We start from the raw sequence: 20,805 nt of genomic DNA, 5'->3' as shown, positions 1-20,805 counted from the left end.
CTTAACAAACGTACTAGGCTATCTTAGGCTAACCTGGGCTAGATTGCGCTTAGCGCGCAAGGAATTAGCTATATTAGCTATATCTGCGAGGCGAGGGGGGAATCCTCGCTTAACTAGGTTAAGTATGTGCTAAACAATTACTCCCTTCTTAGTCTTGTGTAAACTCATTATTATTGGCCTACGATCTGCCTATGCAGGTTGTCTAGCGCGTCGACGGCGCAATGTCTCTTAGGGGACGTTATAGATAGCTGCGACGCGTTGCAATAGAAGAGTCGCGTCTTGTTTAATAGCTTAAAGCGCAGTCTATATTCTAGCTTCCTTTAATAGTTCTATCTAGTGTAGTTAATAGGGCATTATAGGGTAGAGGTAGTTTTAGTGGGGTCTTGGCACAGGTGACCCACGAAGCATGCTGACCCACGAAGCATGCACCTACGTTATAGACTAGTAATTAATAAGCTTATAGGCGTGCACTAAACGTCTTCTGCAGCGTAACATCTAGCACACGCTATCTACACCTCTGCAAACCTTACTGAAGCCCTGTGCACGTAAGCAGAGCGAGGTGCGCAACCTTTGAGCGATCACTGCACCTAGCAATCTCATCCCACATTGCGGGGAACTCTCATCCACACATGACAGCCAGATTTGGATCGGCCTGGAACCGGCGAGCGCTGAACCATTCATGCGGATATGGGGAAGATGCGCACAGACCCACAAGGACGCGGTAGAGCCTCATTATTGGACTTTGGCGGCTCCCCTCGCTTGGCCTTGTCAAAGGACATTGAAACGCGACGACAATGAGTCGGAGGCTGACTCACTTCGTTTTCGGCAGACTTTCTACCTGGTGCGGTCAGGCAAGCAGCACACGACACAAGGTGACACCCATCTCCGTCCCGTGTTGCATTCCAAGCGACTACACCGTAGCTGACAGAGCTAAACCAGGATGTATGCTATTGAATGGTGGTGATCAACGGCCAAATTAGTCGATCATGTTCATGTAAGGCACGATCGACGACATGCGACACACGGCAGATGTACACTGCGATATTTTCAAGCCGGTCACCTGGGCAGTCCTGGACCTCGGGCACGGACTGAACGCACGTGACATGATCCGAGGGAGGGAGTCGGTGACCTAGCTATAGACAAATATTCCGTTGAACTCCTAGCTAGCAACCTTCGACTTTCAGACGCAGAGTTTCTCGTTCCTCAAGGTCATGGAGTTCTTCACATTGTCTATACGTGCCAACGAGACGCGATAGTCCAAATATGGTAAGCGCTCTTCGGGGGCACTGTCGGGCCGCGAGCTGTTAGCGCGTAATTTTCACTTTTCTCCCTCTCAAGCTTCCTGTGCGAGCATTCCACACCAAACAAAACCCTTCGCTTCCAACGAAATTATACGCATGCGGTCGGACGATGCAGCTTCATGCCAGCTGCCGTGCACCGCGTCGTTCTTTTTAGGATGTTAGTCAAGGAATCTAGATTAGTAGATGGCTCTTTCGAAGACTCGGTGATACGCTACTCTCCACGATCACGAGTTCAATTTGTAGCCTAGAAGAAGCCAAAGGATCTGCCAAGATCATCCCACTCGTGTTGCAGTGTCTGAGCGAAAGCCACGACGACTTTGCGTCTTTTGTTGGGAGACATATTGAATTTTTACTTGATTTGAAGTTGTATGAAATGTACACGCGAAATCGGACACGTAGCGCGCTCACAGTTCCTTTTTCTCTGCGGGCTTCTGGTCTGCGCTGAAGGCCATAGCCTCGTGCTTCTCGCGCTGCTTCTCTGCCGCCACAGGTGTTGGTTTGCGCATGACCAGTACCCAAACCGCAGCTACTGCCTCTGCTGCCAGCGCGATCATACTTGCGCACGCGATACCCCATATGTTTATGCTCACGCTTCCCAGAGGTGCGCGCGGGAAACTCAGCACCCATTCGACGTAGTATGGCACCCACCCTGCGGGTACCCAGAACATTGGCGACTTGGAGAACCAGAACTGCAGAACAAATCGAAGGCCTTGGGTGCCAAGCCAGCGCAGGGTCGAGACGGCGGAAGTGAAGGTGGACTGGTGCGAGCGCAGGGAACCATCTGGAGAGAAGAGCGTTAGCAAGTGCACTTGACGTGTCCGGTGGGAGCGTCTCCGCGCAGGAGCGCTTACCTAGCTTCTGGAACTCAGCCATAGCCTTGTTGTGCTGCCTGTCGAGCTTGGCCCATTTGGAGAAGTTGTCCTGAGGCGACGTGTTGCCCAGCTCGCGCTTCAAGCGCACAATGTCTTTCTTAAGGGCCTGACATCTCTGCGCAGACCCAGATGTTGGCGTCGGCAGCTTATTGTACAGGATCCATAGCTGCCATGTGTCAGTCCCAGGTTCCTGCGTGTTTGTTTTCGGATGCGGGGCTTACCAGGTCGTTGACCGTGGATGCACCCACGGTGTTGATGATGTGGAGCAACAGCTGCAGGGTGAAGACAACCAGGAGGAGAGACGGCATGTTGAGGGATGGGGACCAGTATCGCGGTACAGCGTGTTCTCACTGCATCGTGTTGAAGTCAAGGGTTATGTCATCATGGTGCCCAGGCGGTTTTGGGAGCTGCAAGCTAACGCGGTGGGGTCGTGCGCAAGGGTCCTCCTTCTGCGACAGCTGGGCAGCCACGCAGCTTTCACTTTGAACCCACGAAATCAGATCTCCCGCCATGACGGCCAAATGCGGGCAGCAAGAGGAATTCCAGAGGCTGGCTTTTGCTTCGTTGAGCGAGTACTTCCAGGAGCATGCAGACGAAGTTATCGAGATCGAGATTCTACCTCCTGCTATACAGCCACCGGATGGCATCACCATGCAAGACGGAATGAGTCTGGGAGTGCCGAAGAAGATACTTGCGTTAGCATATCTGGAAGCCCGCCAACATTTCTTCGTGCATAGCAAGGCACATGATCCTTTCACGGCTGCACAGACATTGCAAGCGACAAAGGTCATGCTTCTATTCGACCCAGAGCATCTCACTGCAGCAAATTATCGAAAACGTACCTTGTTCCAGCTAAAAGAAGCTCACGGTCTTCATGTTGGAACCCCATACCATAGGGCGTTACGACAAGAGCTGTGCTTTCTGAACAGCATACTTACCTCTCCACTTCATCGTCAGTCCAAGTCACCGACCCTGTGGTACCACCGCTTCAGCATCGTGGACTCTTTGAGACTCATAGAACTGGGAGATGTATCGCAAGAGCACATAGCAACTTTTTGGGAGAGCGAATTCGCCGCTATCTACAAGTCTGGAGAGCAGCATCCGAAGAACTACCACGCTTGGCAGTATGCTCGTAGGCTGGTATCTAAGCTTGATAGCAGCGAGATGGTTGACCATGTCGCCCACGGCGTCAAGGATTGGTGCTGCAGACACCCAAGCGATATCTCCGGTTGGTCGTTCCTACTGTATCTGATGCCTATCGTAGCTACATCGCTACAACGGGAGCTGGTGAGCGATATACTGAACTATGCAATCAGTCTCGAAGCCGAACAAGAATCACTTTGGATATTTATACGTACAATTCTGGCGCTGCGTAACGAGGAGCTTTCAGCGTCCTACCAGTTGCTCGTATCCTATAGGGAAGACCTAAAGGATACCAACAGGCGACCAATAGCACTAGACCGTGTGTGTAACGCTATTGCTTGGATTCAAGCTCACCAAGAGTCCAGCGTGTGAACAAGACACTTCATCATTAGGCAGCAACTCCGATTTTCTACATCGACGCAATAGCTACAGCCATCACACCTTTTGCATCAACCCAGAACCGGGCCAACGGACGCTTCACAACAGTCTTTATAGGCGTCGTTTTCCCCTCAAATACTGCCGCGACGTGCTTTATCATATGGTCGAACGACAACCATTCAACCCCGATGGAAGAGTTGCGCGCTGTGGTATCTGCTGTGGTATCTGGCGAAGATATCTCGGGTCGGCTAGTACAGACTTCCACGCCTGCCACCTCGAGATCTGGCTGAGGAGACTGGAGAACTCTGGAATGTTCATACGACTTCTTCGAGGCTCTTTGTGGAGCGGCGTCCCTCCCAACATCATCGCTCCGCACGGCTTGTGTCGACGTGACTATGCGCTCAAGGTTCAGGTCTCCAGTACTACGTTTTGGCTCATCCAGATTTTGACCTTTTGCCGAAATTGGTATTGTCAGACGTTGGTTAAGCCGGAAAGAGCGTGTGCTCGAGATGTCCGGATTTGGGTAAACCAGGTTGTTCTCCTCCGCTCGTCTCGAGATTGCAACCGCCGGGTATCCGTTAGGTCCCTCATCGATGCCCTTCCGACGAACTGTTTTCACTTTTCGCACGCATGACCCTTCTTCTGCAGGCGACCAGAACATGCGTCCTTGAGCACGGCCTTCATATGTCGGGCCGATTCGGATGTTTGGCATTGTGAGTGGAGATCCAAGGATTCAAGATTTGCTGGAAAGCTTGGTATATGTCGAACAAGAGGAAGTAAAGATTGCAAGGTTGGTGTCGATAGTGCTGGCGTTCCTACTTATAGCTGGTGCAACATATCTACTTCCCAAGCTAAGCCTCCGCTCACCCCGCAATGTCAGCCATATCGCCCCGACCCGTCGTACGTCGGGCACATACTGGAGACTTTTTTCGGTCACCCAGCGACTATGCCCGCTATACGCGGTGGACTTGACACGTAGATGCTCGCGTCGTCCACTCAGCCGGTTGTCAATTATAGATGCAGACGTGGCGTTTGTGGCGGTGCACGCCAACGTGCAATGTGATAGGCTGAGCCGGGTTTAACATGGCTTTTTGAGCGAATTGCAGACATCGAATCTATTCACGTACCAATAAACGCCAGCTGATAAAAAGATATGGAAAGTCTAGTTACATCGCCAGATACCACTCGAGGAATAAGAGACTCAGCAAAATCGTTGTAGTGTCGCGGCCTTCCACCAAACCAATTTCGATCTTCTTGCATGTCTTCCTTTCCCAGCCTCTACCACGCTGCTTCCTTGTACCAGTCATAGATCTCATCGATAGAGTAATGATAAGGATAACCTTCGTCATCAGATTCAAGGACTTCTTCATCTGTCCGATCTGCCCTCCTGACAAGACCGTTGGAAGGGGTCTCAACCGGATTGGCTGCCTCGGGGGTGGGAGTGGGGGTTGATTGCGGGCTCGGCGTCGATTGCGGACTTTGTTCGTTGCGAAAGCTTTGCAAATGCTTGTTGCCAACTCCATTAGGCCAATACTCCCCCCTCGCCTCAATCTTGGGGGGCTTGCTTCTCTCTTCTGCAGTTAGCGTTCCAGGGTCCCTAAAAGGTACTTGAAGATAAGTGATCTATAGGAACTGTTAACCCAGATATCCATGAAGTGGTGTCTAAGGCGTGACTTTGGACTGACTCTTGTGATTTTCTTGTCCGCGGGTCGAGCATCATCGATCAGTGTCGGAAATTCAACCTGCCACCAAATTCCATCCACTGGAACTTTTTCTTCTTCTTCTTCTTCTTCTTCTTCTTCTTCTTCTTCTTCTTCTTCTTCTTCTTCTTCTTGTTGTTCTTGTTTGGGGCGAGTACCGCTCAGATCTGAATTGGTCATCAAGAAGACCTCGCCTTTGCACTCCATTGCCATGGCCTTCGACATTGACTTGAAGTATAGCCGTTGGCAGCCATCGAAGTTCCGTTCATAGTCATCTTGCGTCCAGTCCTGGAAGATGCATTTGGCCTCGGGAGTCTTGTCGAGGTCATTCTTGTTTGGATAGAACTTTGGCGGATGTAGCTCCTGTGAGTAGTTAGCATTTTCGCGTGGTCGTACTCTACTTAGCGAGGCGTACCCAGATAGTTTGATACTTGCGCGGTCCTTCCGCAGCCCCCGTCAAAAGTACCTCCTTCAGAACAAAGTTGGCCAGCCTTTCTGCCGCTCCAGTGAGTTTCGAGGTGTAGAAAAGGCAGGGCACGTCGCATTCGTTGGCCTCGGGTTTTCGGTTTGCGATGAATTTCTAGACAGCTTAGTCATTGGATTAAACAGATTCAGACGGGAAAACTACTCACATCAACTGTAACATCTGCCATCTTCCAGCAACTACCGGTGTTGTCGCCCTCCAGCCTGCCACGACACGTCTCATCAGGTACTCCAAATTGGGGTCCCAGAGGATTGGAGAAGATAGCTGCTTCGATCTCTCTTTTCGCCAGATCCCATGGTGTAAATACGGACCTGTCATCGACAGGGAAAGATGTGGACCGCCGGATGTAAGTCCAGCACAGGATAGTGAGCCATGTGGACTTCATGTCGTGGTAGCGATGGCAGAATGAAAATATACGCAGTAACGTAAGGAATGATACAGTCCAGGCGATATGTATTGATTCAGTGTACGTTCATCCAATGTTGATAGCAGTTGAGAGAAGATATACCTAGTTCTCAGCAAGGATTTCAGCGAGACTTGTGTCGATAATTTTAGCCACGGTATCTTGATAGTACAGGAACTCCAGTTTGACTATCTGCCTTGCAACCGCGCGTTGAAACAAAGACAGGCATTTGTCCCGTGGTACATGGCCACATCTCAAGAAGATTCAACACATCCTACCTACCTAGGGAGGTATCGCAAAGCCCTACAGCCCCCAATGCTCACCAAGAGACGCGACCTTGAGGTGTCACACACATGATTCTTGAAATATCGGGATTTGGGGCTGAAACAGCCCTCTTCTGTCTCCCTAAATTCTTGCGCGCGACGCCTCCTCCGTGCATCGGGTAGTAACATAGATAGAACGTCATTGCCCTGAGTCCGCCTGGGCTAATTAGGTACCTCCAAAGTTGGAATGCGCCACCCTTGGCATTTTAGGCAACATCAAGCCGATGTCGAATGAGCGCTTGTAGGTGTACGCCGCTAGCTATGAATCCACTAGCGTCACTGTGCCACCCTCAGGTTAATATCCGCCCGCACACCTCTCAAAATCATCAACTGTAGAAGCCCTGAGTACACGTTTACGCTCAAAGTACACAGATCATCGTTGCTCTCTTTCCCACCCTCTTTCCCACCCTCTTTCCCACCCTCTTTCCCACCTTCTGGATCCGATCAGCCTTGAATTTGTTTCACTTCCAAGATTTGCGTTTCTCACATACCTAGGCATCATAGTGGGCCTTATCGCTGATAACGATCGCAATGTCAACGACTCTCTCCAGCTTTGGCGAAGCGCGCAATGCGAGATTGAGTGGCAAGAGAACGTTGGAAGAATGTTTGCGGCACATTGTGGCCTACTACAAGCTTCCCAAATCTACGGTAGAGTCTGCCGACAAAACGGCATGGAAGCTGAGGGGCTTCGAGAGAGAAGTACGAGATCTACTGCTCAGCGAGAACTATGAGCCGCCCACAGACGATGGTAAGTGTGATCAAAATGCAGAATGACCGGCTGTGGGTCTCACTGCTTACACGAGTTCGTAGATACAACCATCATCCTTTCGATCTTCCTGAGTGCATTTCAAGGCGACATTCCTGCCATCAGAGAACTTCTTGAATCTTCTGGCATAGACCCAGTATACTATTCCCGTCCTCTCATGAAAATCTCATCAGAAATACGCGACACCCAGCTACTCCGTTTCTGTTTCGAGATCGGCTTTTCGCCCAACTACTTCGACTCCTACACTTTTTGCGGCTGGTATGGGAAAAACGGTGTGGAATGGCTCGATATCTTGTTCGACCTGGACTTTTGCCAATGGCGCACAAACCCACAGCAGTTAAACTACAATTCAACTACGCATAATTCAACCTGGTGTGATATGGTTCGCATGGGACCTGACGCCACTCGCTGGTGGATAGACCATGGAGGAAGTGTGAGCAGGTTCCGAGGAATGTTTTTTGCACCCTTTGAACAGCCATGGCCGAAGGCTGCGTCAATTCGAGTCCTGTTGGACAGATTCGGAATCGACTGGTTCGAGGACTCGGGGACGCTGCAGCTAGCAGTCAAGAAGCACGACATGGAAACTCTGAAGATGTTGCTAGAAGCGGGTGCAAATGTCAACGAAGATGTCACTGACTGGAACACGGACATCCGTGAGCATCGAGCCGCCCCATTACGAGCACTAGCGATGGCTATGTACGATAAATCTGATGACATGATCCGATACCTTGCAGAGCATGGGGCAAAAGTCCCGCGGCATTATGTCGAAGACCTACACAGCTGGATGCCAGAGGAGTTCAAGCCCTTCATGAGGTTAGTGATAGAGCTGGGTGCTGTGGAAGAGTAGGCGTTTTTTTTCCTACGCGTTTGCAAACTACATGGTAGTTACACTGTACCTAGTCATTGATTTCAAACCAGCTATTGATCTGGTTACTTGTTCCTGTCATTGAACTTCGGAGCGGTCAAGTAGTTGGCCAATTCCCGCTTTCGATTCCGCTTCTCCATTCTGGCGAATAAGAGATATGCTAGGTAGCACAACACCCTGGGGCCGTATTGTTATACGCTTGTCTCATCGACCAAATTGGCAGCATGGATTCTGCAGACGCTCAAACTTCCTGTTCCGAATGTATCGGATGCATTATGAGGCACTGTCATCGAAAGGCGATTGCTCAGTATTGAAAAAAGGCCAAAATTGGTCAGCATATATGAGGAGCCGCCGACACTCGGTCTTCAGTAAGACCAAGAAGAGGTCAGCCTTACGTTTCGGATGATGATACGAAACTTCCCACTGCATGCATGAAGATGTCATAAGAAGCTGAGGCATAGGCTTCCAGGATCCCCGACAAAAGCACAGAATGGGGGCGATAGAGTGGCACGGAGTCATTCCACGATCCTAGGACTATACGCAGTACCTCCCGGGGTCAAGATTTGTAATTGCTGATATAAATGCGGCACAGGCTATCTGCGTAGAATGTTTCCAATGCATGTATGGAGATCTCGTAAGAAGCCAAGACGTGAAGTTTCGAAACCCTCTGACGCAAGAGTAAGACGGCGGCCGTGCCGCTGCGGGAGAGCCACGGGGCCAGCCCCCGGTTATGAAAAGTGCCCCCACGGGCCAAATGCTTGAGCTGAAGGCGGTGCGGTATCTTCGGATACTCATTTCCGATCCAAACCCCACATTACTTGCATACTGAGGAGTTACAGGGATGCTCTCAAATAGATGCCATGTCCAACTACTTGCCAAATTTAACCACATGAGCGCTACGAGCCACGCGATGTTACCCATGCCTTTTGTCCTGGGGCTACATACGTACCTTGAGATCCTTCAAGAATCTTCACAGCCCAGATCTACTCTTGAGCAGGCATCAAACGCAATCCACCGCTCATCCTCACTGTAAAGATCGTTGCAATCAAAGACGACTCTTACACCTCTTTCACATACACAGTCAATTCGAACATGAAGGCATTCTTCCTCCTCCAGCACTTGGTCTGCATAGCCAACGCTTATCGCCTCCATCACTAGCAAGTCATCGCCTTCCATAATCCATATGTGTGACAACTACTGACTTTTGGCGTTGGCGTATAGTCAATCTGCGGGCTGCCGCGGTGCCAACCTTGGCTGGCGAGTTGTCGATGCCAGCACTGGCTGCAACCGCGACAACGCTGGGGTAGCTGCAGCCATCATTATCGAACACAATGAAACTGAACAAGCCGGAGGTGAAGGTGACAAAGATTTTGGCTCCGTTGTCGTCCTCTTCAATGGCGACGACTGCAAGCCCTCGGATATCTTGGCGTATGGCGACGATGGCTGCCTCGTGGGGAACTATGGAAGTTATGAAGTCTGGGACTTGTGGTCGGTCGATGGCATGGAAGCTCCGGAGCTGAAGTGAATGAAATTGCGATTGTTTGCTTAGATTGAGTTTGAAGGGTGTTTGTTTAGTTCAGCTGGCAATCCACATGTATCAGTTTCTGCGCGATATGATTTCCGCAAGCTTGATCATGAAGTCTAGGCGCCAGATGGTTATAGCCGCAAATGTAGCGATATGATTAGACGCTTTGCTTCGTGTAATGATCTTTCGCTTCAATGTAACGCTCCATATCAAACTATACGCTGATGAACTCTTACCTAGGTAGTGACCGAAAGCTCCTTGTTCATGTATTTAGTCTAGCAAGACTTCCCCACCGTGATTAGACGGTGAATCTAATGTCTTTCGCATCGGCAACCAAACAAGCAAAGAAGTCCTCCTTGATCGACTGTACGTAGGTAAGCATGTGGCGCTCGATATAGCAAGTTCGAAATTCCGAGACTGCCCAGGTGTCAGACTGCACTTTTGGTTTCGAAAATATGTATGTAAGATGAGGCCTGAACCAGGCCGAGAAGTTTGATTGCACAGCGCGGCCATAGAGGTCTCGGCCAGGTTATGTGGGTTGGGGGCTATAGGCAGCTTCCACCCCACAGGTTCTTACACAGGGCAGAATCCGTGCCTCGTGAAGGCAGTGTTCGTTGTGTTGGGCTCACCCGCCCCAGCGTCGCTTTCGTGGCAGTGTGCATCATGTGGCAGGATGTCTGAGTAGAGAGCAGAGTGGCCTCGCCAACGGTTGAGGCAACGTATCGCGTGCGAAGAGGTTGAGCCGTCCGATGCAGCCCCATACCTTTCATATGATCAATCGTAGGATACGCCACGTATCTTAACTGTTTCGTCACTCAAATTAGATTAGCCCTGCGCAAGCAGTCACAGCATCAGAAAGGCTGGCAGCTTACCTAGGTACATTGATAAGAAAGCCATCGACGTGAGTCCTTCTCAGTTCACATCAAAATCTACCTTTACACTACTGCTAGCTTCTTGCCAATCCCTCATCATGCATGTTACAAAGACCATCAAAGTACTGTTCCTCCTAACGAATCATTTGATCGCCGCGTATACCCCCAGCGAAGCCACTTTACTTTCGCAACGTGTCCACAGTGGTACGGCATCCGATCTCGATATCTCACAGCCAGGCTCCGTGCTGGGCCGCGAAGCTCGATTTCCCTTAGTTAACAGACAAGCGGGAAATGGAGAGAGCTGTGAAAGAAAGGCTCGATGCAAGAAGAATAAGATTCGAGACCCGTCCGACCCGACCAAATGCATCAAGTGCCCACCGCTCATGAAGTCGGATCCCACGAAGACAGTATGCATCAGAGACAAAGATGTGAGTGAGGAGGACAAGAAGAAAACCTACGAAGACAAAATCAAGGAGAAGATCAAGGAGAAGTTTGAGAAGTTCAAGGACATGATCAAAGAGCGCCTGGAGAAAAAGAAAGAAGAAAAGAACAAGGAGTGGGAGGAAAAAGACAAACAGAGACGGTCTGAAAGAAACCAGAAGAAGTTTCGCCGTATGGCTGTATGTCTTCCTCTTACTGCCGCTGCCATTGGTACGGAGGCCATGCTTGAGATGGCTGACGGCGGCTTCTCATTGGACTTGCTGGACAGCATCAACGGGGATATGCTTGAAGTATGGCCTGGTCCTGATATCGACGACGAATGGCTGGACAACGCGGTGCCTGACGATGAGAGCGATATCGTTCAAGAAGACTTTGCGAAAGGATTTCTGGAGGTTGGCGACGCGGCTGCTGAGAATGCAAAGCGATCTATGGAGAAAAGAGACGGCACCACCGACATCAACTCCACCGACATCAACTCCACCAACACCAACTCCACCAACATCAACTTCGCCAACTCCAATTCCACTTCACCGCAAGAAAGCCCATCTACTGACAAACGAAACTTTATCAACGCCATTGCCAACCTGTTCAGGTCGGCTGTCGATGCTGTTATATCCGTGGCTAAGGCAATTTCCAGAACGGTCGGAGCAGCTGCCCGTGCTACGAAATTCTTCTCCAATGGTCGGAAACCAAATTTGAAGCAGCCAGGTGAGTCGAAGTGGTCTCGTGCACAGCAGTTAGACAAGGCCAAAGAAATATCGAAGAACAAGAATTGGACAAGATGCCTTCGAGGTGAGAAGGCTGAGAAGTAAAGACAGCACGCTTCGATGCTCAGTTCCCAGTGGCACCACACCGATTGGATGATACAGCGCATTCCTTTGTCTTAGTTCACTAGCTGTAATACATTACGTTATCTGTATCTAGAGTCATGAGATGTTGACCACGGAGGAGAGAAGTATACTGTCAAGATATCGCTGCCTCCACGATCTTTCCGTTGCTATTAGACTCTAAGGATTGCAATCTCTCTTAATTTAATAAGAAGTACTTTTGCGTATATAGTAGTTATATAATTTAGGAATTATAAGTAGCTTATCTTACTCTATATTATTATAGTACTATAGATAGAATAGAAGAGAACTAGAATATTAAATTATATATACTATAGTAAGTTAATAGTTAAGAAATATATAATGCGCACTTTAGCGTCTTTGTTACTTTTATAACTTATATAACTATAGCTGCTAACATCCCCTTTGTTAACGTCGCGGGCGTTATCCGTTGCTATTATATAGTCTAAAAATAATAACCACGACCTTCTTGCTATTGAAGACTTCTGACGTACGTAGAAAAGAGCACGGACTTGTATCCATTGCCGGAAGAGTATCATAGTACAGAAGGCAAAGCCCAGACTGGAAATAGCTGAGATAAGAACGTACGAAAGCATGCATCACAATTCACTCTTCTGTCGCGAAAGACGACCTTGAAGTCTTGAGAAACCGCATATTTATTCGTCATACATGGGCCGCTTCAGCTCTTAGTAAGCCTTCACAGCAGCTAATTGCAAAATCCTATCCGTAACAATCGGCTTCTCTAGCGGTTCCGTTCTATTCTGCGGATCAGGCTTGCCATCTCTCTCTGGCGGGCCTTGTTTGCGGATATTGCAGTGCGGCCAGTGTGTCGTACCCTGCCACGTCTTGAAGAGCTCGGCTTTGAGTTCGAGATCCTCTTTCTTCGCGAACTTGGCGGGCGTCATGCAGACATACTGAACATGGCGGATGCGGTTGCCTTGAGGAAAGCATGCGTAGTGCATGGTGCGAGAATCCCTGCGCGACATTAACTCAAGGACCAAATGGGGGAGGGAAGATGGTAAGAACATACCACAGCACCAAGTCACCAGCTTCAAGGTTCACCTTCTCGAGTGTGCATCCGCGGTCTTTAAACCACTGGACATCCTCTTCCTTGAAGATGAAAAGATCCTTGAAGTCCTGTTCCTCCGGAGGCTTGTCCTCATGGTTGTCCTGCTCCCTCTTCTCGCGGAAGAACTCATCATACAGCTTGCTGCTGCCCTTCATCAAGATCAAGCCACCATCATCAGGGCCATTGGGTTGGTAGTTCAATAGACCTTGCACACACTGCATGCCCTTGCGGTGAGGCGACTGATCGCAGTGTGGCCAGGGGCTCCATTTGAGATCCTTCTGGCGCGGCAGGGTGATGTTCATTCCGTCGAATGAGCAGAGCAGCTCCTCAGTGCCCCAAAGTTTCGCGAAGGTTTCGATGACCTTGGGTTCAGTGCGTGCTTCCCTGAATCTGCATTAGCATGTTGCTGATATCGCATGCCATTCAAGACTTACCAAACAAATTTCTCGTGTGTGCTAGAGTAGGCAAAGTACATCCCGCCCTTGAAGCTAACAGGAAGGTGCTCTTGTGTCCATGTTGACTCATCGTTGGGATCGAAGCCGCGACCAAAGGACTGGAGCCACTCAATCTGCTTTTGCTTGTAGTACTCTGCGCGTTCGGGTGAGATGGCGCCTTTGATGATTGCTGTGCCGTTCTTGTGAAAATCGTCGCGCCAATCGCCATATACGGTACCGTCGTACGAGATTAGATCAACACCGCTATCTGGCTTTGGCTCCTCGGCGTGAGGCGCCATTTTTGTAAGACGAGGGCTTGAATGCGTAGTGTGATTGACGAGGTTAAAAATGTTCAAATGTAGGAGATGTCGAAACTGTATTGGAATGAAGCTGTGGTGGAATGGCTTTGATTGCACTTAAGTGATGTTATATGTTGGATGTTGAAGAAGAGCTTGTATGATGTTGTTCTCGGGACAATAGTCATCGTTTGGGGATGTCGGGGCAGCGTTGCCGACCGTCTCGGCACATGTGGGCGCCATACCCCGCGATATGTATCTATGCCGCAGGATTTGTGGGACTCGGGACGTGTGGGGGACGGACAACCCTTCGGGCTAGAACGCTTGCCGAGGTGGACGGCACGACGTCGCAAAGTGCACTCGACGCGTCGCGTTCTGAGTAGATGTGTTTGTTGTTCAAGTAGCTGTCACGGAGCTTGGTATCTTTACCGATTGCGCTCACTGTTCTCCTCCTCTTTCTCGTCCACACGTTTCACCATTGCCAACGTCAAACATGCCAGTCGCTATGCAAGTGGCTTATAAGCCCATCTCAAAGCCTGAGCCGGGTGTGAACAACTACCAAGGCTTCACACCCGGTAAAACCGAAGTTCTTCGCAAAGGCGCGAAACCGTACAACGCCCGCCCTCTCGAATCTGACATACGAATTGATCACGATGTCGAGATCGTGGTCAGAGATGGATGTCGCCTTTATGTCGACATTTACCGGCCCGCCGACGTTCCCGAAGACGAAAAGCTACCAGCAGTGATAAGCTGGTCATGCTACGGCAAAAAGTACTCCGCTCTACACATGCTTCCAATCTGCGTTTGGAATTGCTGCGTGCCGAATGAAGCGCTCAGCGGGTTGGAGAAGTTCGAGGGACTTGATCCAGTTGTATGGTGTCCACGTGGTTATGCGATCATCTCGGTAGATTCTCGCGGCACGGGCAACAGCGACGGTTCCATACCCGTATGTTCTGTATTGCAAAGTCTACTATTTAGCTAATCGTGGCAGATCATGGGCTCTCAAGATGCAGAAGATTGCTACGATGTCATCGAAGCTGTGGCAGACATGCCATGGAGTAATGGCAAAGTAGGCATGGCCGGCAACAGTGCGCTGGCCATCATCCAGTGGCATGTTGCCTCTCTACGACCTCCACACCTTGCCGCCATTGCACCCTGGGAAGGGTCTGGTGACATCTACCGCGAGCAATTCTGTCGAGGTGGCGTCTTCAGCATGTCAAATTTCGATCTCATCACCCACTTCATCATCAAGACGAACAATCCGGGCGGCGGCATCGAGGACTTCGCTGAGATGCATCGGAGGTCACCTGTCGCAAACGCGTATTGGAGGGACAAGCGCCCTGATATGACAAAGATCGAAGTTCCTGTCTTCATCAGCGGAAGCGACTTTTCCAGCATCCATACAATGGGCTCCGTACGTGGATGGCTCGAAGTACCTCATGACAAGAAGTGGATTCGATGGAGCTCACACCAAGAATGGTTCGAGTTATACTGTGATCCTCACGCGGATAAGGAACTGCATACCTACTTCGATAAGTATCTGCGGGGCATTGACAACGACTGGGAGAAGATGGCTAGGGTGCGATGGTCAGCACTCCAATTTGGCGACCGTGAAGCTATTGATGGCATCGAGTTCTCCGATTTCCCGGTTCCAGGGACCCAATACAAGGACTTTTACCTGTCCGGCTCCGGCTTGACCGAACAACCCCCATCCAAGACCGAGATGGTCAGCTACGACTCGCAAGACTCGAAATCGATCGCCGAATTCACCTACAAGTTCACGCAAAAGTCACGGCTCATTGGCCTGCCCAAAACCGTTTTGTACATGTCAGCTCCTTCACACGACGACATGAATGTCTTTGTCATCCTGCGCAAGAAAGATAAGGACGGAAAGCTGCTTATGCATCTCTGCTTCCCGTTCTCGGCGATACCCTCAGCTTACAAAAGTATCGATGATATTCCAGAGAAGGAACGCGCGAGCCTGAATCTGCACCTCGGCAGCGTTGGCGTATTGCGTGCCAGCCACCGGGCATTCGACCCGGCGCGAAGCATCCACGAGCAGTTCCCCTTCCACCCCCACGAGAAGGAAGAGAAGATCACACCAGGTGAGATCGTGAAACTAGAAATCGGTATTTGGTCCATGGGTGTCGATTTTGACGAAGGAGAATCGATCAGCGTTCAGATCTCCGGTGAGTTTCCTAGTATTGCAGAGTACACGGCCTTCTCGAAACCGCGACCGGAACATGAGAAGAACAAGGGCGAGCACAGGATACACGTAGGAGCAGACACGCCGAGCAAGATCATACTGCCTTTTGTGCCTGTTGCAGTTGCATAGAGCGTTGAATGAGCCCAATATATCGCACAATTTCATCTAAGTTACGTCACTCGGTGTTTGTTCGTGAATATGCTTGCTGTGACACACTCTGCGCATGCAAACTCCGCGTCCGTGGACGCAGAACTGTACGATAAAATGATACCTAGGTAGTAGTGACTTCGACCGTGCATTGGCATAGCGATAGGACTGCCGCGCATCGTCTGCAGGGTATGTTCTCCGCTTGTGACATTGCAAAGGCTTCCTGAGACGACTGCAAACACTCGTAAAGAAGCTCGGCAGTTGCGCCGCGCAGGAGCTGAAGCCAAGAATGGTTGCGAATTGCACGATACTGATTGGTTGAACATGGCCCTCCTTCCGCGAGCTAGCCCACTCTCCGACGCACGCGCTACCCCGGATTACCTACCCCACAGTCATGCCAGAAACCCCAGATGGACATTCGTGCGACACTGCCGCGTAATGCTCGTGAAGTGGAGTTCTGCTCAGCCGGGATGTGAATGTGGCATTGATTTCCAGACCAGGGCTTGGAAACGCCAACGAAATCGTCGGCCGTGGCACGAGTCTGGACGCGGGCTAGACGACAAGAAGAAGTGCCACGTACCAATAGGTGAACGTTGAAGAAGAGGAGCCGAAGCGCATATTTAGATATAACCACCTCTCTGCGCGCATAGCACACTCTCATCGAACTTAACAGCCATTTGTGCTCTTCCGTTTTGGACGAGCGGGTTTATATTTCCGTTGACTTCACCTTCATCTCGCTATAGCGCGAGAAGATCGTTTACCTCGCAAAGATGCTCGACGACATCAAAACCCCGAAGACCATGAAGACCGAAGTCGAACGATATGAGGTTGTTTCAGATGCTGAGACAGGCATCGTGAAGCCCATCCAGGAGCCTGCGGCGATGGGAACTGTGACCATCACCGACCTCGACGAGATCTTCTTGATTCCAGCCCCTAGCGCTGATCCTCAAGGTTTGTGTACTCTGTAGCACGTAGCTCGCCGCCTCACGTACTGAGTCTTCTCAATAGACCCGTTGAATCTATCGAAGTTTCGCAAGATTCTCTTCATCGTGTTGGTCTCGATCTTCTCCAGTTTGGGTCTCGCACTCGTGTCCGGATTTGGAGGTCTTCTTACCTGGTATATCCCTATCTATGCCGCAGCTGGAGCTACATATGGTCAGTGATCTCAGCTCCTCACATGCTCTGACTGCGCTGACCGGGTGTGCAGCCGACATAACCGCGCTGATGACGTACCCTTCAATGTTCATGGGCGTAGGCAACTTAGTTTGCATGCCACTCGCTCTTGCGATCGGAAGGCGCCCTGTCTACCTTCTGTCGTTGTTGTTCTTGATAGCATCAGCCGTCTGGGCCGCAAATGCCAAAGACTACAACGAGCACCTTGGCGCTAGGATGCTCCTCGGGTTTGCTGCAGGTCAGAGCGAGGCACTGGTCCCCATGATGATCCAGGTAACGATAGCAAGACAAAGGCGCGAGAAACGTTCTCTAATTAGGGTGTAGGAAATCCACTTCGTTCACGAGCGTAGTACTTTCCTGATGTGGCAATCTGCCACGCAGACAGTTCTGTCAGCCGTGTACATCATCTGCGCATCACCAATCGCTGGAGCGGTTGGCCCACCCAACTGGTATTACCTAGGCGCCGGTCTTTGCGCAGCCACGTTCATTGCTTCCATTTTCTGGGTTCCCGAGTCAAAGTACGATCGCCCTCTGACCGCCTATGGTCAATTCTCAGCCGAAGAGGGAGGTGAGCTAGAAGGATGTAGGGCGACTGCACCACAGCCGGCTAAGCTCTCCGAAAGACCGCCTCTGGATAACACAAAATTTCTTCCTCGCACAGTCTGGTCAGATATGCGCATCTTCGTCAACAAACCGGAATGGATGGAAGGTTTCTACGGCTTCGTCAATACCTTCCAGGTCATGTTGTTCCCCAATGTGCTTTGGGCCTTCTGCCTAAACGGTCTTACTATTGGCGTCAACATCGCCATTGGAACAACGTACGGCACAATAGTACACGCGCCTCCGTACAACTGGTCGGACAGTTCAGTATCATACGTCAACGCTGGGCAGATCGTTGTCGCCTTTGTGGCACTCCCACTCCTTGGTAACGGCAGCGATGTCATAATCAAGTGGCGAGCAAGACGCAATGGTGGAGTTCACGAACCTGAGAATCGCCTGTTGCTGCTCTGGATTCCCCTGCTATGTGGGTGCCTTGCCGCCACGTTGTACGGCCTGGCAGCGGAAAACCCAGGAGATTACCACTGGTTCGTCTTCGTCTTCGCCAATGCAGCGTATTACTTCGCGTTCGTTGGCGCCAACATCGCTGCAATCACGTACCTTCTTGACTCCTGTAAGTGTTTCCGGATGGACGGCATGTGAGACATACACTGACTTTACATATTTACATTTAGATCCAGCACGCGCTGGCCCTATTCTTGTCGTCATCACGGCTCTTCGAGGCTTCGTGTCTTTCGGCACCAGCTATGGTGTCGCCAGGTTCATCGAGACCGATGGCTACGACGGAACGTTCGGAACGTACGCCGGACTCACGGCACTCTTCGGTCTTTTTGGCATACCCGTCTTCCTGTATGGTAAGAAGATCAGGGCCTATACCGGCAAGTGGGCGATGAAGAAGGTGTCAGGCCACCCTTCGATGTCGCACTGAGAAGACAGTCTGTCGTATGCTCGTGTCACGTCGGCGGAAGATCTACGGAGATACCAGACAGATGAGTACAGCTGTGTTGTATTGGCGTTGCAGCGAGACTGTTGTGTTGCTGTTTTGGCGTGGCTGGGGAAGCGCGTGCGTACTAGTCTAATTCAGATATGTTTGAATGTGGATATCGCTCGTAAACCCCTTGATTGGCTTTCGAGCCGTGTCGTATCATGTTATGTGACTGCTTCTGCCTGATCAGTGATGATGGTGGCAGAGGTGGGCTGGCAACGTACACGGGCAGTCATGCCAACAACGTAGCATTAGCTTCAAGGTGCTGTATGTCCCTGGAAGGGCCCTTCAACGGCGGCCTGAGAAAGCCGGTAAGTTACGGTCGGTATGGATGGGTACCATGGCCTCGCATAGCAATGTCAGTGTCGGTGTTGGCTAGGTCTTCGCTGGTGATGGATGCGTTGACGCGTCATAGGCATTGTCGGCATCCAGTCGAGTCATTTGGACAGCAGCGCACTATAATCAGAACTCTGGATAGAATCTGGTGATCCTCTTCAGCGCCTTTATCTGGTTGTTGAGCCATGCCGTGATAGATGGGTGTCAGACGGGCACGTTGGGTAAGCTTCGTTGATGTCATAGTTTTTCATTTCAGCTAGCGAGAGAAAGCGGCCTAATCTGGACTAACGCGTCACGCTAGGCACGCGTACCAAATCAGGCGCGTTGGATGCTACTCATCCACCACCTCCCCTACCACCTTGGGCGCGCTCCAAAATCAAGCCACCCTCACACTTAGACTTCCGCCTTGATATACGGAACGCCAGTCAGCTTGAATGTTCTCTCATCCATGATCGGCTTGTTCACCGGCTCGAACCGATTGTGCGGGTCGTCCACTCCGTCTCTTTTCGCAACGTTTGAGCCTGTGTGCCTCGCGTTTGGCCAGTGGGTCGTTCCCACCCAGCGCTCGTACGCATCCTTCTTCCTGCGCAAGTCCTCTTGAGTGGCATCTTCCACAGGCATGTAGCATGTGTAGATTGCAAAACGAGGCTGCTTCGTCTTGGAGCTCAGGTTGTAGTGAGGGGTGCGGGAGTCCCACACCAGCAGATCGCCGGGCTCTGCACACACCTTCACCCACTTCAGGCCTTTCTTCTCGAGCCACTTCATGCCGTTCTCAGTGAAGCCATACCACTCTGGTGTCCACGCTGGAATGCGTTCCTCGTCCGCCATGTCTTTATGGAACTCGTCGGACAACAGGTGTCCGCCCGGACACACGATCAATCCGCCGTCCTCTGGACCATTGGGAAGCAGATTCACCAAGCCTTGGAGACACCGGAATCCAGGTTTCAATGGGTCTTGGTCTTGGTGAGGCCACGGCTTGTTTGGTGCCAGGTCTGAGCGACTAGAGTGGCTGTCAGCTTGTTCGAGACATGGATGCGCCCAACATACGGCAATGTGAAGTTGATCGCATCAAACGACACGATCAAGTCCTTGGTATTGTAAACCTTCTCAAAGGCTCCAACAACGCCAGGCTCTCCTCGGATGGCCCAAGCAAAGTCTTCGTGGGTAACAGCATATTGAAGGCACATGCCCTTTTCAGTTATCAACGGGAGCTTGTCTTTGTGGACCGTGGACAAGTCATTGCGGTCGTAGCCGAGGTTGCTGGAGAATGTGAGTGCTTTGCGATATCATGTCGGTGTCTGTACTTACAATCCTTCCAACCAGCTATACATCTTGTCTGCGTACTTGTCGGCCCTCTCCTTCGAAATAGCACCCTTGATGACTGCATAGCCATCTCTAGCCAGGTCGTCCCTCCAGTCTCCGAACGTCGTATCCGTGCCGTCCACTCTCATGCGCTGATCTTCGACGGCCTTCAGCGTAACCGACGCTGTCTTCGTTGCGGTGGAGATCATGTCGATGCGTATATTGGTCTTGGGGCTGTTTGCCGAATTGGATGAAACTTGATTGCTGTGTTTGGAAGACTGGCTTGGAGGTCATATTCAACATTCTTCTCACACAATATCTGAGCGCCTGTGCGATGTGCAGCCTTTGGCGTTGCCCACACGGGCCGAACGTGTGTGG

The 20,805-nt window shown here is 50.8% G+C and overlaps 9 protein-coding genes across 9 annotated transcripts; 5 read left to right on the top strand and 4 right to left on the bottom strand.

Moving 5' to 3' along the window:
• Positions 1–1,705: 1,705 nt before the first annotated feature.
• On the bottom strand, positions 1,706–2,481 carry GET1 (GET complex subunit get1; the record flags this gene model as incomplete). Its single annotated transcript, XM_051442672.1, has 3 exons — positions 1,706–2,082; positions 2,153–2,339; positions 2,395–2,481. The coding sequence occupies 3 exons, from the start codon at positions 2,479–2,481 to the stop codon at positions 1,706–1,708; spliced, it is 651 nt and encodes a 216-aa protein (XP_051306260.1).
• Positions 2,482–2,683: 202 nt separating this feature from the next.
• J4E86_002108 (uncharacterized protein) lies at positions 2,684–3,688 on the top strand (the record flags this gene model as incomplete). The annotated part of the gene is made up of 1 exon (XM_051442671.1): positions 2,684–3,688. One exon carries the CDS (start codon positions 2,684–2,686, stop codon positions 3,686–3,688), a length of 1,005 nt encoding a protein of 334 aa, XP_051306259.1.
• Positions 3,689–4,972: 1,284 nt separating this feature from the next.
• J4E86_002107 (uncharacterized protein) lies at positions 4,973–6,263 on the bottom strand (the record flags this gene model as incomplete). The annotated part of the gene is made up of 4 exons (XM_051442670.1): positions 4,973–5,317; positions 5,380–5,757; positions 5,810–5,974; positions 6,027–6,263. 4 exons carry the CDS (start codon positions 6,261–6,263, stop codon positions 4,973–4,975), a joined length of 1,125 nt encoding a protein of 374 aa, XP_051306258.1.
• An 872-nt stretch (positions 6,264–7,135) lies between these two features.
• On the top strand, positions 7,136–8,217 carry J4E86_002106 (uncharacterized protein; the record flags this gene model as incomplete). The annotated part of the gene is made up of 2 exons (XM_051442669.1): positions 7,136–7,352; positions 7,415–8,217. 2 exons carry the CDS (start codon positions 7,136–7,138, stop codon positions 8,215–8,217), a joined length of 1,020 nt encoding a protein of 339 aa, XP_051306257.1.
• A 2,513-nt stretch (positions 8,218–10,730) lies between these two features.
• Positions 10,731–11,885, top strand: J4E86_002105 (uncharacterized protein; the record flags this gene model as incomplete). Its single annotated transcript, XM_051442668.1, has 1 exon — positions 10,731–11,885. The coding sequence occupies one exon, from the start codon at positions 10,731–10,733 to the stop codon at positions 11,883–11,885; it is 1,155 nt and encodes a 384-aa protein (XP_051306256.1).
• Positions 11,886–12,607: 722 nt separating this feature from the next.
• J4E86_002104 (uncharacterized protein) lies at positions 12,608–13,723 on the bottom strand (the record flags this gene model as incomplete). Its single annotated transcript, XM_051442667.1, has 3 exons — positions 12,608–12,896; positions 12,952–13,374; positions 13,425–13,723. The coding sequence occupies 3 exons, from the start codon at positions 13,721–13,723 to the stop codon at positions 12,608–12,610; spliced, it is 1,011 nt and encodes a 336-aa protein (XP_051306255.1).
• A 490-nt stretch (positions 13,724–14,213) lies between these two features.
• Positions 14,214–16,055, top strand: J4E86_002103 (uncharacterized protein; the record flags this gene model as incomplete). The annotated part of the gene is made up of 2 exons (XM_051442666.1): positions 14,214–14,666; positions 14,712–16,055. The coding sequence occupies 2 exons, from the start codon at positions 14,214–14,216 to the stop codon at positions 16,053–16,055; spliced, it is 1,797 nt and encodes a 598-aa protein (XP_051306254.1).
• Positions 16,056–16,843: 788 nt separating this feature from the next.
• J4E86_002102 (uncharacterized protein) lies at positions 16,844–18,732 on the top strand (the record flags this gene model as incomplete). The annotated part of the gene is made up of 5 exons (XM_051442665.1): positions 16,844–17,024; positions 17,082–17,228; positions 17,281–17,519; positions 17,571–18,417; positions 18,479–18,732. 5 exons carry the CDS (start codon positions 16,844–16,846, stop codon positions 18,730–18,732), a joined length of 1,668 nt encoding a protein of 555 aa, XP_051306253.1.
• Positions 18,733–19,518: 786 nt separating this feature from the next.
• On the bottom strand, positions 19,519–20,636 carry J4E86_002101 (uncharacterized protein; the record flags this gene model as incomplete). The annotated part of the gene is made up of 3 exons (XM_051442664.1): positions 19,519–20,125; positions 20,173–20,385; positions 20,434–20,636. The coding sequence occupies 3 exons, from the start codon at positions 20,634–20,636 to the stop codon at positions 19,519–19,521; spliced, it is 1,023 nt and encodes a 340-aa protein (XP_051306252.1).
• Positions 20,637–20,805: the final 169 nt, after the last annotated feature.

The sequence above is a fragment of the Alternaria arbusti genome (genome assembly GCF_024043155.1).
Source record: "Alternaria arbusti strain BMP 1465 chromosome Unknown scaffold_2, whole genome shotgun sequence".
Lineage (NCBI taxonomy): Eukaryota > Fungi > Ascomycota > Dothideomycetes > Pleosporales > Pleosporaceae > Alternaria > Alternaria arbusti.
The sequence above is the reverse complement of the archived record's forward strand: the minus strand, read 5'-3'. Positions and strand labels throughout refer to the sequence as shown.